General features: G+C 42.8%; 1 protein-coding gene across 1 annotated transcript in view; it reads left to right on the plus strand.

Moving 5' to 3' along the window:
• Window positions 1-219: 219 nt before the first annotated feature.
• Window positions 220-21,805, plus strand: part of QRFPR (pyroglutamylated RFamide peptide receptor) — a 62,521-nt gene continuing 40,935 nt past the window's right edge. The window contains exon 1 of the mRNA XM_066574712.1: window positions 220-653. Coding sequence (XP_066430809.1) covers window positions 314-653 — 340 coding nt within the window. The 5' untranslated portion in view covers window positions 220-313. The remainder of the gene's footprint in view (window positions 654-21,805) is intronic.

The following is a 21,805-nucleotide window of genomic DNA, read 5'->3' on the forward strand; positions in this document are numbered from 1 at the left end:
TTCAGCACCACGGCTACTGCAGGGTGCAGCTCTGAGGAGGATGGAGTTTACCTGGAGTTTGTCTTCATAGTATTAACTGTAGATGGAAAAGTTCTCTGCCGGTGGTATCAATTACAGGAAACATCTATATGCCTCAGGTCCCTGCTATATGACTTGTTCTCATACTCCTGGATCTGATATTGGGTGCTGTTTGTGGATTACAAGTCCTGCACACTTAAGTATGGATCAGATAAGACTTTGGATTGCAATGATCCTGTGAAGTGACAATCTGTAAGAAGTGGAGGAGTCAGCTTAGCCTGAGTGCCCTGTCTGAATGCAGTCCCTCAACATTACCCCTGAGCTGATTGCCAGGCTCCTGCAGGAGAACAACGTCAGCAGGGAGCAGTTCATAGAGCTCTACCAGCTGCAGCCCCTCGTCTACATCCCGCAGCTCCCGGTCCGCACTAAGGCTGCCTTTGTGACGATATGTGTGCTCATATTCCTGCTGGCCCTCTTCGGGAACTCTCTGGTCCTCTATGTGGTGACCAGAAGCAAAGCCATGAGGACAGTCACCAACATTTTCATCTGCTCCTTGGCTGTAAGCGACTTGCTTATTGCTTTTTTCTGTATCCCGTTCACTATGCTCCAGAACATCTCATCCAACTGGCTGGGAGGTGGGTATCTGGGAGCAGCATGCTCTTACCTGTAGTGGCATTCATGGTGTGATAGCAAGGTAAATCCCACAGTTATCAGTTGGTGGGAAGTAGTTTGGAGAAAATGGATTGCATAATGTGCCGGCAACATAATAGACCTGCTGTATTGATGGTATACAATCATTAATATGTGAAAAATGTAGTTAGGTAGAAATGCTTTATAGAACTTTGGTGTTCAACATGATAACTATAGAAATAGTGACATATAGATGTTAGATAGATAGATTTTAATTAGATGGATAGATGATAGCGAGAGAGAGAGAGAGAGAGAGAGAGATGAGAGAGATTGATAGATGGATAGATAAGAGAGAGATAGACAGATAGATGGATGGATAGATAGATAGATAGATGGATAGATGGATCAGCGAGATAGTCCAATCCTCTGCTTAATGCAGGATTCAATAAATAATCCCAGGGCTCCTGCACACTTGCATTTTTCTTGCGTATTTTTTCCATGCGATATCTCTGCGTTTTTTAACGCAAATGTCAATGGGACTTTCTAATGTTAAAAAGATGTCGCACAAAAATCGCAAGTTTGTGCTTTGCAATTTTTGTATGATGCATTTTTAACATTTTAACAAAATGCAGCGATATTACGTGAAAAAAAACGTGCAAGAAAAATGCAAGTGTGTCAAAGCCCTCACACAGATGTCTGTCCAGCCTCTATTTCATAGATAGATAGATAGATATGAGATAGATAGGATTCAGAATTATTAGATGAAAAGCAAAGCTTTCTATCAGGAATTGCAAAACATTTACTTGCTGACTCAAAGTTTACTTTTCCCAAAGACTCTGTGATGTATTATTTAGACAACATATTAATATCTCAGTTTCATTAAGACTAGGGATATACTGTATGTTATAATGCATAGGGAAAATAATATGGTAATATTATTTTATTGATGTGTGCAGCAATAACATATTTATAACTTTTTGTTATACTGATGAGTTTTTTCCTTTCCTCAATTCCTTAAGGGAGGGTGGAAGAGGAAACTATGTTTCAGTTTAATATGAATCAGTGTGATATGTCTAAGAATAAAGAAAAATATTTTAAAAATGTACAGTATAGTCTATAATATATATGATATAGCTGCTGCAGAAGGTTTTTGAGAGCTTTAGTTCAAAGTGTATGACATGCAGAAGGGAAGTAATTCAAGGGATAGAGAAATATAAGGCAAGGCTCTCTAGGCACAGCAGTTTTTGAAATGTCTGATGAGTCAAGTGTGATCTACCGTACACCGTCAGTAAGAGAGCATGACCACCGTGTTTCACTATGTTGTGGGATTCCGTCTTGGGATGTCATCACAGGTGCTGAAAATAGCATTGTGATGGAACCTGTGAATGGAAATGAACTGTTAGCAGTGAAATGGACACCACTTTGTTGCCTATTTGGCAGGGTTTCTGTTCATTTCTGTTATACTTGGAGCATAGCATAACATAGTTGACTATGTTATTCTATTCTCCAAATATAACGGAAACCAACAGCACCCTTGTCAGATCCCAATCTGATGTCTGTCTCACTAATGGCATTGAATGTTTTCATTTATTTTTCTTTTGGGATTCCGTCACAGAGCTGTTTTCAGCTGTAACCCCCAGATTGAATTTGTGTTGCATCCTGACCAGACATGCGGCGTTAACAAACATAAGAATAAGCACATGGTACGTAACACAACCAAAAGCACGACAGTGCAATGAAAATACAAACTAAGGGAAATCCTTTCCCTGCAAACCCCTACCCCGGGAGGGAGCCCTGCCTACTCGGCGGGCTGATTGCTTCCGACAGGTGTGGACCCACACTCGTACCTAGGCCACTAATCAATGCCTAACATGGAGCCTTGGATACAAAAGGGAACAGTACACGGTAACCAGCGGTGGTACTTAGCTGTAGCAGCGGTCTGCAGCGAAGAAGAGGAGCTCCAGTGGCAGGCTGTGCTCTTCAGCAGGAATCCAGGAGGAAACTGAATTGGCCAGCACTGAGGTCAATTCTAGCATAGCTTATATAGGGCAGGGTCACTCAGAGACAGATGATGACTGAAATCACTCATCCAACACCACGCCCCTCAGCCCCAGGAAAGGCAGAGCCACTGCTAAAACCTAGTCCAGCCTGAAAGCAAGGCAGAGACTCCAGAACAGCTGCAACAATTCGATAGCATGGTGAAAACTGCCATGGGAACGCTCCGTTAGTGGCTGTTCACATGAGGATTTTCATGTATGTTTAACATATACGTTAAACGTACATCAAGAACGTATGCCATTTTTAGCATAATGTACAATTATTAAAATGCATGCGCAAATGTTAAAGGGGTTGTCCCGCGAAAGCAAGTGGGGGTATACACTTCTGTATGGCCATATTAATGCACTTTGTAATATACATCGTGCATTAATTATGAGCCATACAGAAGTTATTCACTTACCTGTTCCGTTGCTGGCGTCCCCGTCTCCATGGTGCCGTCTAATTTCAGCGTCTAATTTCCCGATTAGACGCGCTTGCGCGGTCCGGTCTTCTCCCTTCTCTTGGGTCTCGGCACGAGCGGAGTTCTGGCTCCGCCCCCTTCTATGCGTCATCGCGTAGCTCCGCCCCATCACGTGTGCCGATTCCAGCCAATCAGGAGGCTGGAATCGGCAATGGAACGCACAGAGCCCACGGTGCACCATGGGAGAAGACCTGCGGTCCACCGTGGGTGAAGATCCCGGCGGCCATCTTCGCAAGGTAAGTAAGAAGTCACCGGAGCGCGGGGATTCGGGTAAGTACTATCCGTTTTTTTTTTTTTAAACCCCTGCATCGGGTTTGTCTCGCGCCGAACGGGGGGGCTATTGAAAAAAAAAAAACCCGTTTCGGCGCGGGACAACCCTTTTAAACACATTTCTATATGTTTGTGTGATTTTTACATTAAAGAGTATACATCTTTCACGGTAAACGCTTGCTTTAATTAAGTGTTGTAGGTGAACAGTTTTTCTTTTCTTTAATGTATCTGATAACAAAACATGTTTATGTTAGGGGGGTTTCACACATGTGCCTGGGATTCTGCTTTCCTGCTTTGTTAAGATGGAACTGAACAGCACTGAACAGACTGACTATCTTGGCAACTTGATTTTTGTGTCTAAGAAAAGTTTATTTATTCCTATTAGCTTATTGTAAAATATAATTGAAAATGACTTTCATTTCGAACAAAGTTTGCTTTTGTGGTCAGGACATCGATAATTAAAAATATATGATTTTGAATTTCGAATGTTTCAAGACACACACAGTGAGAAAAGAAATTACTTACAATTGTGAGCCAAAGTCATTATACAATGCAGAGTATGTCCATACAGTTCAAAATTAATGAAAATGTCTGGTTCTTTTTGATTGACGATTGTCTACTTGGTCACTTCCATGTACCAGCCCCCAGATGTAGTCGCCCATCATATGCTCATTGTATTGTCCTTGATAGCGATGCTCAAACTGCTGCATATCTTGGTGGAACATTTCTCCTTGTTCCTCGGAGTATGCTCCCATGTTTGAATTTATGTAGATGAGAATCCAGGATATGAACCTTGAGCGACATCCTGCAGCCCATAGCATGCTATTTCTTCACCATAGTTGTCTGCTTTTTGATTTCCCAAGAACCCCTTAACCAAAACTGTTCCAAGCTGCTTTCTGTACTTCTGTGAGCAGTTTAAGAAATATTGGACATCCTATGATCCTCTTGATTTGTGGTCCCACAAAGATGCCAGCTTTAACCTTGGCCTCAGTCAGCTTTGGCAAGAAGTTTAGTAGATTCTTTATCTAGAGCTGTGACAAACTGTTCCATAATCCCGAGTTTTATGTGAAGAGGTGGCATCAGAATCATCCTAGGATCTACTAGGGGTTCCCACATGACGTTGCTTCATCTGACAGTGAAGTCAATACGTTCAGGCCAGTCTCGTTGATGCTAGTGTTCAGTTTTGGCTTTGCTATCCCAAAGACAAAGATAGCAAAGAAACTTTGTGAAACCACCTTGAAGACCCATTAGGAAAGCAACCATCTTAAGGTTTCCAATTACCTCCCAACCATGCTGATCATACTTCAGAACTTGCAACAGAAATTTGACACTACTGTACTCCTCCTTGATATGTGCAGATTGAGCCACTGGAAGGGATGGAATTTGATTTCCATTATGGAGCAAAACTGCTTTCAGGCTCCTGGAAGAACTGTCAATGAAAAGGCGCCAATCCTGTGCGTTACAAGGTATCCCAATTTCACTGAATAGACCTGTCCTGTCATGGCAGCAACAGAGTCCATCTTGAAGGGTGAAGAAGGTAGAAAACATTTGATGACGTTTTCTTTGACTTGTAACTTGCACGCTACCATCCAGCAGGTCCTACTGTTTCAGCCTGATGTCATAATTTCTGCTTTAGCTTTGTAAGACTAAGATCTCTTACCAAATCATTAACATCCTTCTGGTTTGGGTAGTGTGGTCTTCTGTCATCGTCGCTGGCATGGAAAAGGTCAGTTGCATCTTCCCTGTCTGAGCTGATGTTTTCTGAACATGTCTGCACACTATGCATGCTCTGTGGAGGCATCAGAATGAGGAGATCAGAGCAATGTGGTACAGGGGCCATAGATGAAGGAATGATTGAATACATCACAATAACTGCATTTTTTCTTCTTTGATGTTTGGAGGGGTCTACCATGCAGAAATAGCAGTTGGAATGATCAGTTGGCTCCCGCCAAATTCTTGGTATTGCAGACTTAATGGCTCTATTTTCGCCTCTGAACCAAGTTTTAAGAGTTTTCTTGCAGTTATTCCGGCTGAAGTAAAGTGCCCATGACTTATCTTTATCACCCACAGTCACCCCAAAATATGCTTTGTAGGCTGCATTCATTTTTGCCATTGTTGCCAAAGAGTGCTTCTTTGCCCGTTTTGATGAACTCTCAGCAGACATAACAGAAAGCATCTGCAGGATATTTCCAACCTCTTGATGCCGTACTTGATTCAAATAATCACCAATTTAATGACAGATGTAAAAAACCAAAAAATAACAGCATTATATTAGCATACAAAATAATGACTGTACATATCTAATCATGAATCTGCACTGCACATATAACCTTAGTCAGCAATGTGAAAGTCAAAGTGTCAGGGTAAAATTCTAAGTACAGCACCAATCGGGCCCACCCCACTTGTCCCGCTGCCGGCGGTAAGAAGAAAACACCACACGGAGGTCTGGTATAGTTTCTCACACGGGACATGGCTCTTCTTTATTACAGATTACATGAGATCTTATACCCTTTGTCTCATCACCAGGAATGGGTGATGGGTTCATAACCATATATGGGAAGTCCGGATTTCCGGCCTGAGACAGTGAAAACAGTCGTTATCTTGATATGGCACCTCTGGCTTATGTACAGAAAATCACGTATTCAATTAACTCCAGTGCAAAGAATCACCCACTCAATTCTAAGAAAGCGGCCAAGCATGCATTCTCCATATATGGGAAGTCCGGATTTCCGGCCTGAGACAGTGAAAGTTATGTACATGGTTGAACATCTTGATATGGGCTTCTGGGAAAACAGCCAAGTACACACGGCCTTCATCTGGTTCTTCTTTGTTGTACATTTTAAGATACATTTTGTCTTCGCCTGGCAAGGCCTCTTGACATATCTGATGTAAGGCGACATATAAGTTTTTTCTCATTTGGAATTGAATAGAACTTGCATATAGGTATAAAGCATAAAAAACATTTGGCAATATATATATATCCTCACAAACCCCCCTAAAAAACTTAATATGGAGATCAAGCATCAGACCTTGCACTCTTCCTCGGTCGTCTCTCCCTTGCGTCAGGGTTTCTTCACTGCCCGTAAGTCCCTACTCCTAAAAGGGAGGGATCCCTACCTCACCTCAGAAGGAGGCCATGGATTCCCTGGGCTTATTTCCGGGCATCCATACCCTCTATCTGTACGAGTTAACACCCCACAGGGTGTGCCCTCGCCGGAACCTAAGGTCTTCTGCACTATCCCTAGGCAAATGGGAATTCCACTGACAGTCCATCTTAGAAGATCGGGACGGGCGCAGTACTAGTACATTTCTCCATTTTTCTGGTAACGTATGTGGTTGGCATTATCGGAACTGGCTCTTCATCTTTTTCAAACAAGGGAAATTTTGGTGTTACATTGTCCAGTCCCTTACTCATACTCTTTTTGATCAAAGGGATTATACACATACAGGAAATTACATACCCCACCTCTTTCTGCTAAAATCATATCCACGGCCACTCTATTTTGGAACGCCATGGATGCAGTGGGCCCTAACTGGTCAGCTAACCCTTGCAAAAGCATCTCTAGTGTAGTTTACAAACCTCTGCTGATTGTAATAGATATAATTCATCCAATCTACATTATTATTAACAGTGACAATAGCAAATAAGGACTCAAAACCTGCTTTAACCTGATCTCTAGAATTAAATTCATCTGGCACCCCCCTTGACACTCCTATTGTATCTATGTATACATGTGGATTAAAGTTACCACCTGGAGCGTCAACGTCTCTCTTAGCACGATGCGGTGTTGGATTCTCACCCTCAGTGTAGGCTTCATATTGCACATTTGATTGTATTAATTTGTTCTGAAACAGGGGGCTAGTGTACAGTAGTCAAAGGTGTGTGTTAGAGGAATTGTACCACATTATAGCATGTAAAGGATATGCAGGATCATTAGTTTTTTCAGTGCGAAGTGTGGATCCAAGTGGGCTTTCCTTCGAGCTTGACTGCAGTTGGGGTGGTGAGCAACATCTGGTAGGGACATTCAAACAGGGTTTCTCGCTCAAACTTTTTCACATAGACCCTGTCACCTGGTTTCAGATTGTGACACTCATCTGTAGGACCTGGGAGAAAAGCAGAGACTGCAGAATGCATTATTGACAATTCCTTGGAGAGACCTATGACAAAATTAACAAGAAAATCATTCCCCAAACTCAGCTACTGTGACATGTATCCTCCGGAGAAAAAGAAAAACTAATGGAAGACACTCAATTCAAAATTTACCCGTTTCCTTCATTGGCTTTTGGATCTACTTTCCCACTACTCCGCGGGTGGTAGGGTGTGTGAAAAGCCTGGAATGTACCTAAACAGACATGATGCGTTGCATTATTTCACCTGTGAAGTGTGTAACTTTGTTTGACTCAATCACTTCCGGTACCCCATATCTGCGGATTACCTCGTTCATGAGCTCCTGTACGATTACCTGCTTATTTACTTTGGTAACAGAGTAGGTCTCCAACCTGAAAAGACATCAACAACAACAAGCACATATTCATGCTTCCCAACAAGTAGGAGCTGAATGTAGCCAATTTGCAATCCCTGAAATGGGTAGAGTGGTCTAGGCAAGTGTTATATGGCAAATTTACTTCTGCCCTGTTGCTTACGGCAAAGATCATGCAAAATTGGACAAATGATGCAGCAGCTACAGAAAACCCAGGAGCCACCCGTCCTCGTTCAAGCACCGACATCATTACTGCTTTGAGAGGTGCGTCTTTCCGTGCATCAGCTGGGCCATCATGGGGCACAGGGACCATGGTGGGCAAGTACTGTTGACTGTTCACCATATGCCGTCCCTTTTTAGTCCATTTTTCCTTTTCTTCCTTGCTGGCTTGTAACTGTAAAGTCATTAGCATATCAAAGTCCAAATTTTTATCAAAGTTCAAGTTTTTATCAAAGCCCAAGTTTTCATCAAAGTCCAAGTTTTTATCAATGTCCAAGTTCATATCAAAGTCCAAGTTCATATCAAAGTCCAAGTGCATATCAAAGTCAAAAGTTATTGCCAAATTCTTCTTCTTCTTTTCTTCCACGGCTTGAGGGCCGCTGCCTTTGCTGTGTGGCCTGTGATGGCATTACCTCTCGCTTCTCCGGTGTAGGAATTGGTGTGAGCTTTCCACCTTGTCAGGTAGAAATAGGGTCTCCATGAGACTGCACCGCTGCATCATTCTCAATTGGCTGTCCTGCTGAGGTAAAAAACTGTCTGGCCTTCCATGTTGGGCCGTAATCATGAGCTATGCCAAATGCATACCGGGAGTCAGTGTAAATGTTTGCCGTCTTACCTTCCTCCACTCTACACGCCCCAGCGAGGGCTTTTAGTTCCGCTTCTTGTACTGCGACATGCGGAGGCATTCTGCTTTTAGGACATCTTGTTGTGTAACCATTGCATATCCAGTGTGGAGTTGTCAATCACCCTGGGTACCATCTATAAAAAACAACTCAAAATATGCATTATTAACAAGGGCTTTCAGTAACTTTTTTTAAAACTTAAATTTTCTTGTTGCATCAATGCTAGACAATCAGGCTGGTATTCTATTTGAAAAAGATCAGAATCTTGTTGTAAAAAATTAAAAAATGGCTTGCAAAAATTTTTTTAAAAATGGCTGACTTGCAATACCTAGATCACCTATGCCTACTTCTCCCCCCCCTTTGAACCCAGGTACGCAATTGGAAGAAATAGTAGCTGGGTTCAAGTTAGTACAACATTGTAAAAAGATTTGATGGATGCAGATAAGGCCTGTAAAATGTTAGCACCAATAGCAGACACATGAGTTACATCAGGGAAGAATAATCTACAAAACATCTACTAATATTGGAAATGTGAGATCCCTTTAAGTGAATTCATTATTAGTCTGATCCTGCCTGCAATGTCTTATCAAATTTGAGACAGGAGAAAAAACAAAACAAAAACTTTTACTAGCTGCTCAAGATCCTCACCCCCTTTCTTGTCGAGAAGAGGGATGAAACATTACTACGTACTATTACATCATCTAGCTCCACCCCTTCGATATTGGCTCCGTGCGTCTTTCTTCACAGCTCATTTCAGCTTAACAGTCTACATGTCCACATCTCAACCAAGCAAAGTCCCATGCATGGGGAGGACTTTTATCCCCAGTCATTACCTGCATCACACATTCCACACAGCCCGAACACGGGTCACTAACTCTCATCCATCCATGCTCTCAAGTTTGCTCCGTCACCCCCTATTGAAGGTGTCCCAGTACATGCAGATGCACAGACAAAAAAGTTTGACAAACATACATACATCAGTTGAAAAACATTGAGGTGAGTGCTATTATAAAGTACATGATTCTATTGAGATGAGATTGTGAATGAGCGCTATCTTTGACAAATTATGTGAAAAAGTTTGCTGAGTGACTGAGACATTCTCTCTTTCTTATCTACTTAAGCTATTATATGCTGTATTAAACGCTGAAGTATTTTAGAATGCGTGGGTATTTTTCAGCCCCCCTTGTCTTTCTTTCTCTGTATTTGACCCTGAACAAAAAGTGAAGTCTGAAAGCCCCCACCTTTTCAAAACATGTCTTATCTCTCTACGAATATGAAACACAGACTGAATTGTTTTAGCTTAACTATTCCCTGCATTTGAACTCATATGAAACCTGTCTCACAAAATGCATCCCTCTCAGCATGCATCCTTCATAATTTTCAAATTGTTAGTCCCTTATATACTGGAAAAACAACCGAGGGTCCCTTCTCTTGTGAGACTAACAACCTTCACTATCGTTAAAACACCATGGACTTCAAAGTACAAATAAACTACAGACTAGTTTCCGGGTGACCGATTGGTGCGCATATCACGGTCAGTGGTCCATGACGGCAAACCCGGAGCCCACACGAGTTACCGTGTAGAACTCTTAGCCCAACCCGTCCGGTCACAAAACACAGATAGTCAGTCCTGCTGCAAGACTCTCAGCGTAAAACATAACATAAATATATGCTGGTCTTACCTGGAGTTCTATGAGTTGATCAGGCTCGGTTTGCAGCAGGACGGCTTCTCCGCGGCGTGGATCCGGGCGGAATGCGTTGTAGGCTCTGGCTTTGTCGCCCCACAGTTGGTTGCGCCATTTGTCAGGGTAATATTTCTAAGTACAGCACCAATCAGGCCCACCCCACTTGCCCCGCTGCCGGCGGAGAGAAGAAAACACCACACGGAGGTCTGGTATAGTTTCTCACACGGGACATGGCTCTTCTTTATTACAGATTACATGAGATCTTATACCCTTTGTCTCATCACCAGGAATGGGTGATGGGTTCATAACCATATATGGGAAGTCCGGATTTCCGGCCTGAGACAGTGAAAACAGTCGTTATCTTGATATGGCGCCTCTGGCTTATGTACAGAAAATCACGTATTCAATTAACTCCAGTGCAAAGAATCACCCACTCAATTCTAAGAAAGCGGCCAAGCATGCATTCTCCATATATGGGAAGTCCGGATTTCCGGCCTGAGACAGTGAAAGTTATGTACATGGTTGAACATCTTGATATGGGCTTCTGGGAAAACAGCCAAGTACACGCGGCCTTCGTCTGGTTGTACATTTTAAGATACATTTTGTCTTCGGGTTGGATCCAACCAATGCCTTGCATTTATTATCTATCATTCACATGCATGGTGGCTTTAAGACTCCAGGGGGAGCCCAGGGTGGCAGTACCAATGTGGTTCACTGAAGTAAATGCAGGGCAACCCGCCGAATTATCATGGTGTCATTAATAGGTTGCTGGTCTGCATGGTGAACTACATATATCAGAATGGTCTGGCACCCTGTATCCACTATGTGTGGGAGTATACACCAAGCATCCACCCTCCTCATTATCAGGAGGCAGTGTGAGTGGGTGTTTTATCGGTGTCCCGGACAGGTGTTATTGGCTCCTCCATTTGGTAGTCAGCTACCTGCATGGTGAGAGGAGGATGCATCTATATGCACTCCTCAGTCAGTAAGTAACGGCCATTTTCTGTGATTGTTTTTACTCCTCTGTTTCACATGCCCTTTTATTAGATGAATCACAAAATGTGTTCAAAAGTGTAGGAAGGAAAATAAATAACAATAAGAAGGAACAGTAAGCACATCGGGGACCGTCTAAGACAATGTTTATACAATGGCTTGCTTAGATACAGCTGCTCAATTCTTGTATATCTCTAAATAATGCCATTACCATATAATAGTCAGATACCAGCATTACACAGTGATAGTGATTACAGTGCAGTTACTTCCAGTGATTGCAGGTGACATCTCCTCTTTGGAGTCATCTGCTTTCTTTTTATTTCTTCATCTGGGTACAAGCGGCCATGAAGACTTCTTCCAACCACAGCTCATCACTGCACACAAACTCCATGTCCTGCTGCACCAATGCCCTCTCAGTGCCTCATATCTGACCTCTTTATGTGCACACATACTAATAGTGAACACACTCAGTAAGTGCCTCCATACTCATTAAGTGCTTCCCTCTGTGCTCCCTCCCTTATTAAGTGGCCCCTCTGTGCCCCCACAGTTATTAAGTGGCCCCTCTGTGCCCCCACAGTTAAGTGGCCCCTCTGTGCCCCCACACTTATTAGGTGGCCCCTCTGTGGCCCCACCGTTAGTAAGTGCATGCCACCATGACTGCCCTGTCTTCCTTCCTTCCGCAGTGTTCTGTGTGGCAGTGCATGTATCTTGAATCATCCTCTCTGTCTTCTTCTCCTCTCTTGCTCAATGCTCTGAGGGGCCAGAATGCAAGAGATGGGAAGACAATTTAAGATGCACACACTGCTTTATGATACACTGTGGAAGGAAGAAGGCCAGACATTATGTGACAGTCAATCTTTAGTGTGGCAAGCCCCCCCCCCCCCTTCCTAACCTGGGTGCCTGGTTGTGACTGGGACCACTTGGACCCCTATAGCTATGCCACTGTATATTAGTAATCTGAATAAGACCTGGGAACTTACACCATTCTTTGTTACTTCGTATGTCATTGCGAGTGATCTAAAGGAACACAGCAGAAAGAAGCATCATTACACTACACTGACAATTGTAATATAGCATAACAAAGTTCATTTTCTTTCTCTTATTGTTTGAACATTATATTACAAGGCTTAATCACTATCATTGTATATGTCTTCGCCAACATGATTAAATGTACAGTTTAGTCTTCTACAGGTCATAGAGCTCTCAACTTGAATGGTTAGACAAGTAAAACATAATTATAGTGCTACTTTTCACTTATCTGATCTCTGACATCGTGGAAATCTGAGATTGAATTTCCAGCAATCATTAAAGGTCTGTCTCTTTTCGATTGATCTGCTATGTGGTAAGACTGTAATTACAGTAATTGGCTTGAACTGAGACCTCCTTCCAGAATAAGTACTTTAGCATCACTTGATTGTGTATGCATTCTCTTTTAATTAGTCAAAACATTATGATCATGTCAGAAGATTATGACCACGTTTCAATGGGACTGCCGAGATACCCAAGCAGCAGAGCTCCATTCAGAGTGAGGTCACTGACGAGAAAGAAGCTAACCGCATAGTGTCAGGAGAATGGGACATGGGAGTCCTATTCTTCAGATCAACAGGGATTTCAGCAGTGAGACCCTCACCAGTCAGCAAGCTATCCCCTATACTGTGGATAGGGGATAACTTGTTATTCTGGGAAAACCCCTTTAATGTGGATATGAAATTATACGTGAAATTATTATTATTATTCTGGCACTGCAGCTGCAGCCCTATATTCCTTCTTTAATACAGAGGGAGCAAGTTGGTTTTGTGCCCAGCTGAGAGGCTGGAGACAGTAATATTAACTCTTTCCAATCCAATTTGTATCCTGGTTTTCCTAGGGGGCTTACTCTTTTTATGCTGTTATACAATGGCGAAATATGCTTGCTAAAGCCAATAGTGCATGATATGACACATTGGATAGGCTCCGACAGCAGAGAGGCTGGCAATATACAGTAAGAGAACCCAGACGGATGTCTCCCAACATCGGAGTTGTACAGCCTTAAATCCTAATGTCTTTAGACATCAGACAGTGGATTGGAACAGGTTAAAACCTTGTCTCTCGTTTCTAGAGCTCACAACTTTGAGTATCTCTTGTGCCTTTTGTCAGTTGATGTAAAAAAGGCATTTGATAGGATCTATTGGGTTCCTGCAGGCGAACCTACATAAAATAGGACTGGGGAACTGATTATGGAGCTGGATTATAGTTCTTCAGCTTCATCCCACAGCGCGGGTTTGGGTCAATGGTTCCCTCTCAGCGCCCTTTCAGATCCGGAATGGAACACGACAGGGCTACTCCCTCTCTCCCTTTTTGTAAATTTTAGTCATGGAGTCTTTAGCGCATGCCCTTAGAGAGAACTCCATCCTAAGAGCTTAGTCACATGGGCGCATCGGCGCCCGTGTAACTGCAGCCAGCAGACGGCCGTACCTGAAGACGGACGTCTCTCTGCAGTGACGGGAGGAAGAACATGTGACCGGCTTCATTGCCGGTCATGTGTTCTATGATCAGCGCTGGAGAGAGATGGCCGTCTTCAGGTACGGCCGTCTTCTAACTGTCAGTCACATGGGCGCATCGGCGGCGGTGTACAGGTGCCGATGTGCCCGTGTGACTGAGCCCTTAGGAAGGTAAAAAATTGGTTCTGTGCAGCACAAACTCTAGCTTTTGATGATGATCTGTTCATTTATGTGACATCTTCCAAAATAGGCCTTCTTATAATTCTGCAGGCCTTTGAGTCATCAGTAATTTTAAGGCTAATGTGCAGAAATCAGAAATTCTTAACATGACTCTTCCTGCCTTTGAGGTCCAACGTCTCTGGTCAGAGTTTCCTGTTTGTTGGTAGGAAATCTCAATTCCGCACTTAGATGTCTACTGGATTTGCTCCACATTCCTCCATATCTGGTGGGAAAGCCTCTTGATCGCTCTCCTCTGGAATTACATTTCTTCATTGTATAATATGTTATACCTGAGATGGCCTTATTATTTAAGGTAACTGGCCAAGTTGCCAAGTCTAAGAAGGAACTACTTTGTTTCTTTATGTTTGCCATGTGCCAGATCATCCTAAGGCTGTGGAAATTTTTCACTTTCCCCTCGAGATTGATGTGGATAGAGGCTCTTAATTTCCTAAAGCATATGGAGGAATTTGAAGCAGAGGATAGCAATAAAAAACACACATTTACACATTTTATTCTACCTGGTGCCATGGCTTCTTCATTCTACTACTTCATTCTACTATTGCTTGGTTGAGTGGTGGAGCCTCGCCCCAATGATCTCTCTCTTTGCATTTTAACATATATTGAAGATTTAAATATACTTGTACATGATAATACACAAGTCAGGTGCTTCTTCTCCTCTCCCCTTCTCTTCTCTCCTTTTCTTCTTTCCCTTTCCTTTTCTTTCTATTCTTTTTCCTTCTTCCTACCTAGTTGTGTTATAGTTTGACTTTTTCATACACTGGAAATAAATGTTTAATGCTGACTGTAAACCTGCCTTTCTTATCGTATTTGTTACTAAATTATGTTTCCAGTCATTGTTATTGCTTCCAATAAAAACATTTTGAACCATAAAATACAGAAGCCCTACAACAATGAATCCTAAATGGAATGGGCTCAAATATACAGTATATTATCATACTTGTATTCAATTGCTATACTGTTCCAAAGGAAACAAGGGAAATACACTCATTGTCAAAAAAATCAAGCACCTAGAAGGAGTTGTTGAAATTGAATGAAACTTTCTATGTGTGATTTTAGTATTGATATAAGTAAGTGATTACAATATCAGAGAAAAATGATAAATGTATTGCGGAAAACTGAACACTTGAAGAGAGGCTCTAGTACCCTGTCGGGTGCCTATAGCTTGTATACAAGATGTGATAGGGACGGGCATGGAGGCATACAGATTCCGTATGGTATCCTGTGTCATATCAGTCTACTGTTGTTGTAAGTGAGCCTCTAAATCATGCAAACTTGTAAGTTGGTGACCCAGGTGGTCCCATACATGTTTTGTTGGTAATAAATATGTCTACTAGGCAGGTCACAGTAGTGTGGCAATGTTATGGAGGCGTTCCTGTGACACCCTTGCATTAGCCTGTTGGAAAATGTCACTTAGAGGATGTCCTGAATATTTTCTGCTGAGCTTTCAATATACCTTGTATCACTACTAGGGGTGACTGACCGTCATATGCAATGGCCCCCAAACCATTACACTAGCAGTAAGGGCAGTATATAGAGCAATATGAATCAGAAGCGGCGCTCCACTGGTATATAAGGAAAAGCAGAGAAGGCTGGTATGTTGGGGGACTCACTGCAACTGAACAGGTACTACGATTTAGGTACCGGTCAGTTTGTTGATCCACGTGAGCCTCTTGTACCAGAATCTGGTTATTACTAGATCAACGGTCCTAAGACATCCCAGAGGGAGAGCAGCAGAAGATGACTCCAAACATATGCGTTTAAGGAGGAAGATAATATGCAATCAAGACAAAGAAAAAATACTTCAGCGCTCCGTTAAGCTGTGTCAATATGTATCAGGATCTTACTTGTTTGGGGGTGCCCGATCTCCTGGCACCCCTCACATCCAGAGAAGCAGAAACCCAGTGGAGAGAAGCGTGTTTCTTGTAGGTCAAATTTAATATATTTAAAACAAAATTACAATACTGCGACACGTTTCGGCTTATACCAAGCCTTTCTCAAGCATATTTTTTCTTTGTCTTGATTACAGTATGGGCAGTATGCCGCTCTACAGCAAAAGCCGGATTGAAGCGATCACCCATAGGTCTTCAGGTCATCGTCAGTGCTCAAACTAAACCTGGAATTGTCACTGAACACAACCCAGTTCCACTCTGCAGTAGTCCAGTTTAACCGGTCATGACACCACTGCAAACAGAGGAGATGGCGGGTGGGTGTAAAAGGCAGTACACGTAATGGGTGCCATGAGACCAAATGTCCTACAGCCAATCACCTAGAAATGGTTCTGAAAGACACAGGGGCCTGTAATAATTCAGCCACCTCTCTCTGAATGGCAGATAACGAAACATTTGAAGATGCTTGTGCTTTTTGGACGATCAGATGATCCTCTTCATTGGTGGTCCGTCTAGGGCATCCTGAGCTTGGTTGCCTTGTGTGCATGGCGTCATGCATTCACTAGTCGCAACTTCTCCTAACAGTCTAGCCTAGGTGATGGCAATTCATTGATATGACCATCCAGCTTTTTGCATTTCAATAATGCGCCCCTCTCAAACTCTGTTAACTGGGCAAAATCTATTTGATTGTGTTGTAGAGGCGTTTAGTGGTCAAGAAGCTCTACACAAGCGGAATAAGAGGTCACTACACACAAGGAGCCTCTGAGAGCCTTTTATAGGCCAAGGGGGGAACCACTTTTAGGGCCTCAGGTGGCAAGACCATTCATCTAATCACACCACAACACTAATCATTTGCATATTTGCCTGAGATGTAACTGCATGCCGAATTTTGCAGCAAAACGACAACTTCTTCTAGTGGCTGGATTTTTTTTTTAGGGGCTTTGATCTTGAATTACGTCTTGGATTCCTTGATACATTAAAGCATGGCAGTAGCACCGTGAAAATAATACCAAGCATACTTCAAAGACCACAAGGCTTAGTTTCAGAAGTTCTGAAAGATTCTGGAGTGGCAGTCACAGTTGCCTGACTTGAACTTCATCAAAAATCTTTGGTGGGATTTTAACCCTTTCCAATCCACTGTCTGATGTCTAAAGACATTATGATTTAAAGGGGTTGTCCTGCGAAAGCAAGTGGGGGTATACACTTCTGTATGGCCATATTAATGCACTTTGTAATGTACATCGTGCATTAATTATGAGCCATACAGAAGTTATTCACTTACCTGTTCCGTTGCTAGCTTCCTCGTCTCCATGGTGCCGTCTAATTTCAGCGTCTAATCGCTCGATTAGACGCGCTTGCGCAGTCCGGTCTTCTCCCTTCTGAATGGGGCCGCTCGTGCCGGAGAGCTGCGCCTCGTAGCTCCGCCCCGTCACGTGTGCCGATTCCAGCCAATCAGGAGGCTGGAATTGGCAATGGAATCACAGAGCCCACGGTGCACCATGGGAGAAGACCTGCGGTCCACCGTGGGTGAAGATCCCGGCGGCCATCTTCGCAAGGTAAGTAAGAAGTCACCGGAGCGCGGGGATTCGGGTAAGTACTATCTGTTTTTTTTTTTAAACCCCTGCATCGGGTTTGTCTCGCGCCGAACGCGGGGGCTATTGAAAAAAAAAAAAAAACGTTTTGGCGCGGGAAAACCCCTTTAAGGCTGTACAGCTGTGATGCTGGAAGATGTCCGTCGAGGTTCTCTTACTGTATTTTGCCAGCCTCTCTGCTGTCAGAGCCTATCCAACGTGTCACCTCATGCAGTACTGGCTTTAGCCAGCATATAGCGCCGTTGTAGAACAAGAGTAAGACCCTAGGAAAACCAGAATACAAATTGAATTGGAAAGGGTTAAGAACATAGTTTCAGCACAAAATAAACAAGAATTAATAGTTAACTGTAAACCATTTCCCATGAGGAATGAACTAAGAATCCTTAGGAACGCTGCCAGAAGTATCGGTAAGTGTGTGCATCACTCTTTAAACAGGTAGTAACAGCAAATGGTGATCTACTAAGTACTAAAGATGCTTGTCGTGAAGGGGTTGAATTATTCTATAACTACAGTAGTCATCACAAGCACATTTTGTGTTAAAGTTGGAGAAACCTCTTGTTATATTAGTTGTGTTGAACTATCTAAATTGTTATTTTTTTCTTTTGCAAACAACAGAAAGTTGTTAAATTTTGCAAATAAACATCATTTGCAATGGGGATTGGATAATTTTGATTACAACCCTGTTTCTCCTCTTCCTGTTGGATCCACTTCTGGCCTTGGCTGAAAAACTGCAAAAAACCCCATAAAAACTGCAAGTGAAACCATGACATGCTTTCACACAGGCTAATTATTCCACCAGGATGCACCACAAGGCATAGCTTAAAGGGGTTGCATTGTTAACCCTTTCCAATCCACTGTCTGACGTCTAAAAACATTCTGATTGAAGGCTGTACAGCTCCGATGTTGGAAGACATCCGGCAGGGTATTCTTACAGTAAATTACTGGCCGCTCTGTTGTCGGGAGCCTCTCCAGCATGTCACATATCGCAGTACTGGCTCTAGCCAGCAGATGGCGCCATTGTATAATGGCAGGAAGAGAAAGCCCCCTAGGAACCCCTGAATCCAAAATTGGATTGAAAAGGGCTAAAAGAAAAAAAAATCTAAAGGCTGTAATCAAATTTAAAAAAGCACAGCATACTCACCTATTTTCGAAGTGGATGACCACCAATAATCTGGTGATCACTGTGGCCAATCCTGAACTACTGGCATCACGGTGCCTTGCCTTTAAAAAAAAATAAAAATTTCACCCACAAAACCCCTTTAATCCTCTGCTTCGGATTTCCCAAATCAACAGGGTTAACTGCAGATTTTGATGTGGAATTGCAGGCAGATCTAAACCATTTTTGATTCTGCATGAAGGTAGCCCTGCGGATATTGGTGTGGAATTTGCTGCATGTTGTGTTTGAGGACTGCGGACTAATTACGCTAGTGTGAATGCACCCTTAGGGCGTAACTACGCTCGGCAGCACAGAGCATAGCTGCGCCTAAACAAGTTCAAACTTTGTGCCAGAGCGCAGGAGTTTGAAAATGATGTAACATCGCCAACATGCATGTTTTTCACGTTAAGTAAAGTATGTAGCTCTGTCGTTTGTTTGCACTATGTAAGTAGCTTAGGCGCATTATGTTAATAATACAGCATGAAGATCTGCATTACCGATTTGCCATCTGTATATATGAACTCCTAACGTCTATGTAATATCCAGTATTTTTAATTATACACTTGACTTATTGCTTGTTAAGTTACATTGGACGATTACAGGACAATCTTTCACCTTGGATTTTTCTGTTGTCTTGGATTTGTCCGCAAAAAGGGATTTTCTATGTAGATTTCTAACTTTCTTAACTGATACGAGCAGAATTTGTTTCATTATATGCATTCTTCATAAATGAATATACTTTACTTAAGTTAATTAAGTTTGACTGTTATCTTTTAATCCAACCCTCCGCTTCCCAATTTAGGCTATTGCTGAGTTTTCATCTCACAGGCACTGAGCAGTAGACAAATGTGAAAAAATGTGTAATTTTGCAGAGTAAAGCAGCTTTCCCGCAGTGGCATGACACATTGCCAAAATAGCTTAAAATAGTTGAAATGTTGGAGCTGTGTAAAAGAAGTATTCTTGTGTTTCCCTTAATTTACATGGACGTAGTGCAAGACTGTGTATTTAACCCTTTCCAATCCACTGTCTGACGTCTGAAGACATTATGATTTAAGGCTGTACAGCTCTGATGTTGGAAGATATCCGTCAGGGTTCTCTTACTGTATATTGCCAGCCTCTTTGCTGTCGAAGCCTATCCAATGTGTCACCTAATGCAGTACTAGCTTTAGCCAGCAGATAGCGCCGTTGTATAATGGCAGAAAAAGAGTAAGCCCCCTAGGAAAACCAGGATACAAATTGGATTGGAAAGGGTTAAATAATGCTGTAGTTTAGTGCAGCTTCAGAAAAGCGTATGTGTAACATATTTGAACAGTGAACAAAGTGGATTTACTCTCATTTCAGTGCATAGTACTGGGCTTTTTTTGTGCAGGCAAGGCCTGTTCATATGGGAGTGTGACACCCCCCCCCCCCCCGCCCTGTTTTAAATGACTATTTAGCCTAATGAGGTCTAGATATGTTCTATTTTTTACTGGATTGCGCAGTGTATTCTGCATTTCTGCACCTGACATAGAATTCTATGCCGCCCAATGGTGCGCGAATATGCAGAAAGATAGAGCTGTACTATTTTTTGCATGCAGCTGAAATGCACGCTAAAAAGTTACTAATGAGAACACACCCATTGACATCAATGGTTTCTACTCTCGGCATATAGCGCATGCAAATTCCACATTTGCAATATGTGGCGCAAATACGTCCGTGTGAGGCCGCCTCTGATTCCACTACTTTGTAAAGGCAACATTACTATTTTTCTTCTTTCCCATGAGCACAATGCTAATTTAAGTATTAGTGTAATTTTACTTTTAGAACAAATTAACATAGTTGTTTGCTACCTCATTCACTCACAGAACAGTCTGTCATGTACGTAAGTAGCCTTCTTCATTGTGATTAAATATATAAAACTAAGAGTATACGCACATTGGCTTTTTTGCTGTCCAATTTTCGGACTGAACAATCAGTCCAAAAATAGTCAGAGTAAGGGCTCTTTCACACGTCAGTATTTTTCATCAGTATTTTGTGAGTCAAAACCAGGATCAGGTCCAAAATACAGAAGAAATACAAATCTTTCTATTAAACTTTCTCTCTGTACATTCTGCACCTGGTTTTGGCTCACAAAATACTGACAAAAAATACACCCGTGTGAAAGAGCCCTAAGGGCACCTACCCACTAGCGATATTTTTCCTGCGATGCGAGAGTGAGTGAAAACACATGATTATGAAACTAATGATTTTCAATGGTTCCATACTCATTTGTGATTTTATATAGAGATGAACGAGCGTACTCGGAAAAGCACTACTCGCTCGAGTAATTTGCTTTATCCGAGTATCGCTGTGCTCGTCCCTGAAGATTCGGGTGCCGCTGCGGCTGACAGGTGAGTCGCAGCGGGGAGCGGGGCAGAGCGGGCGGGAGAGAGGGAGAGAAAGATCTCCCCTCCGTTCCTCCCCGCTCTCCCTTGCAGCTCCCCGCTCCGTGCCGGCACCCGAATCTTCAGGGACGAGCACAGCGATACTCGGATAAAGCAAATTACTCGAGCGAGTAGTGCTTTTCCGAGTACGCTCGCTCATCTCTAATTTTATACTGCGCAGTGAAAAAATCTACGCTATTGCTCATTTTTTTCAATGGGGAGGCCGCGGGGATGAAGGAATCCTCTGTCACAGCTGTGACAGCTGGGGCAGCTGTGGCAGAGGTCTGTGATGCTATCCCATTACTTTCAATGGGGTCAGCACTGCTGTGGCCCCATTCAAAGCAGTGGATTGCAGGCAACCCCCACAACGATGATTTTCGGGAAAGACTTGAAATATAAGCCCTTCCCTAAAAGTCATCCCTAGCTGTCATTCAATGGCTGAGCGCTGCCTGTGATTGGAGATTTTTCAATCCCCAGCCTCCAGAAAACAGAAGAAGACTGCCATGCTGGAGAGAAGAGCCGGACTGCTCTTCTAGGTGAGTATAATTTTTTTAACTTTTTTATACACCTAGGGATGATTTTCAGGGAACCCCCTGCCACAGCTGTCACAGC

This window comes from Eleutherodactylus coqui, chromosome 7, assembly GCF_035609145.1.
Source record: "Eleutherodactylus coqui strain aEleCoq1 chromosome 7, aEleCoq1.hap1, whole genome shotgun sequence".
Lineage (NCBI taxonomy): Eukaryota > Metazoa > Chordata > Amphibia > Anura > Eleutherodactylidae > Eleutherodactylus > Eleutherodactylus coqui.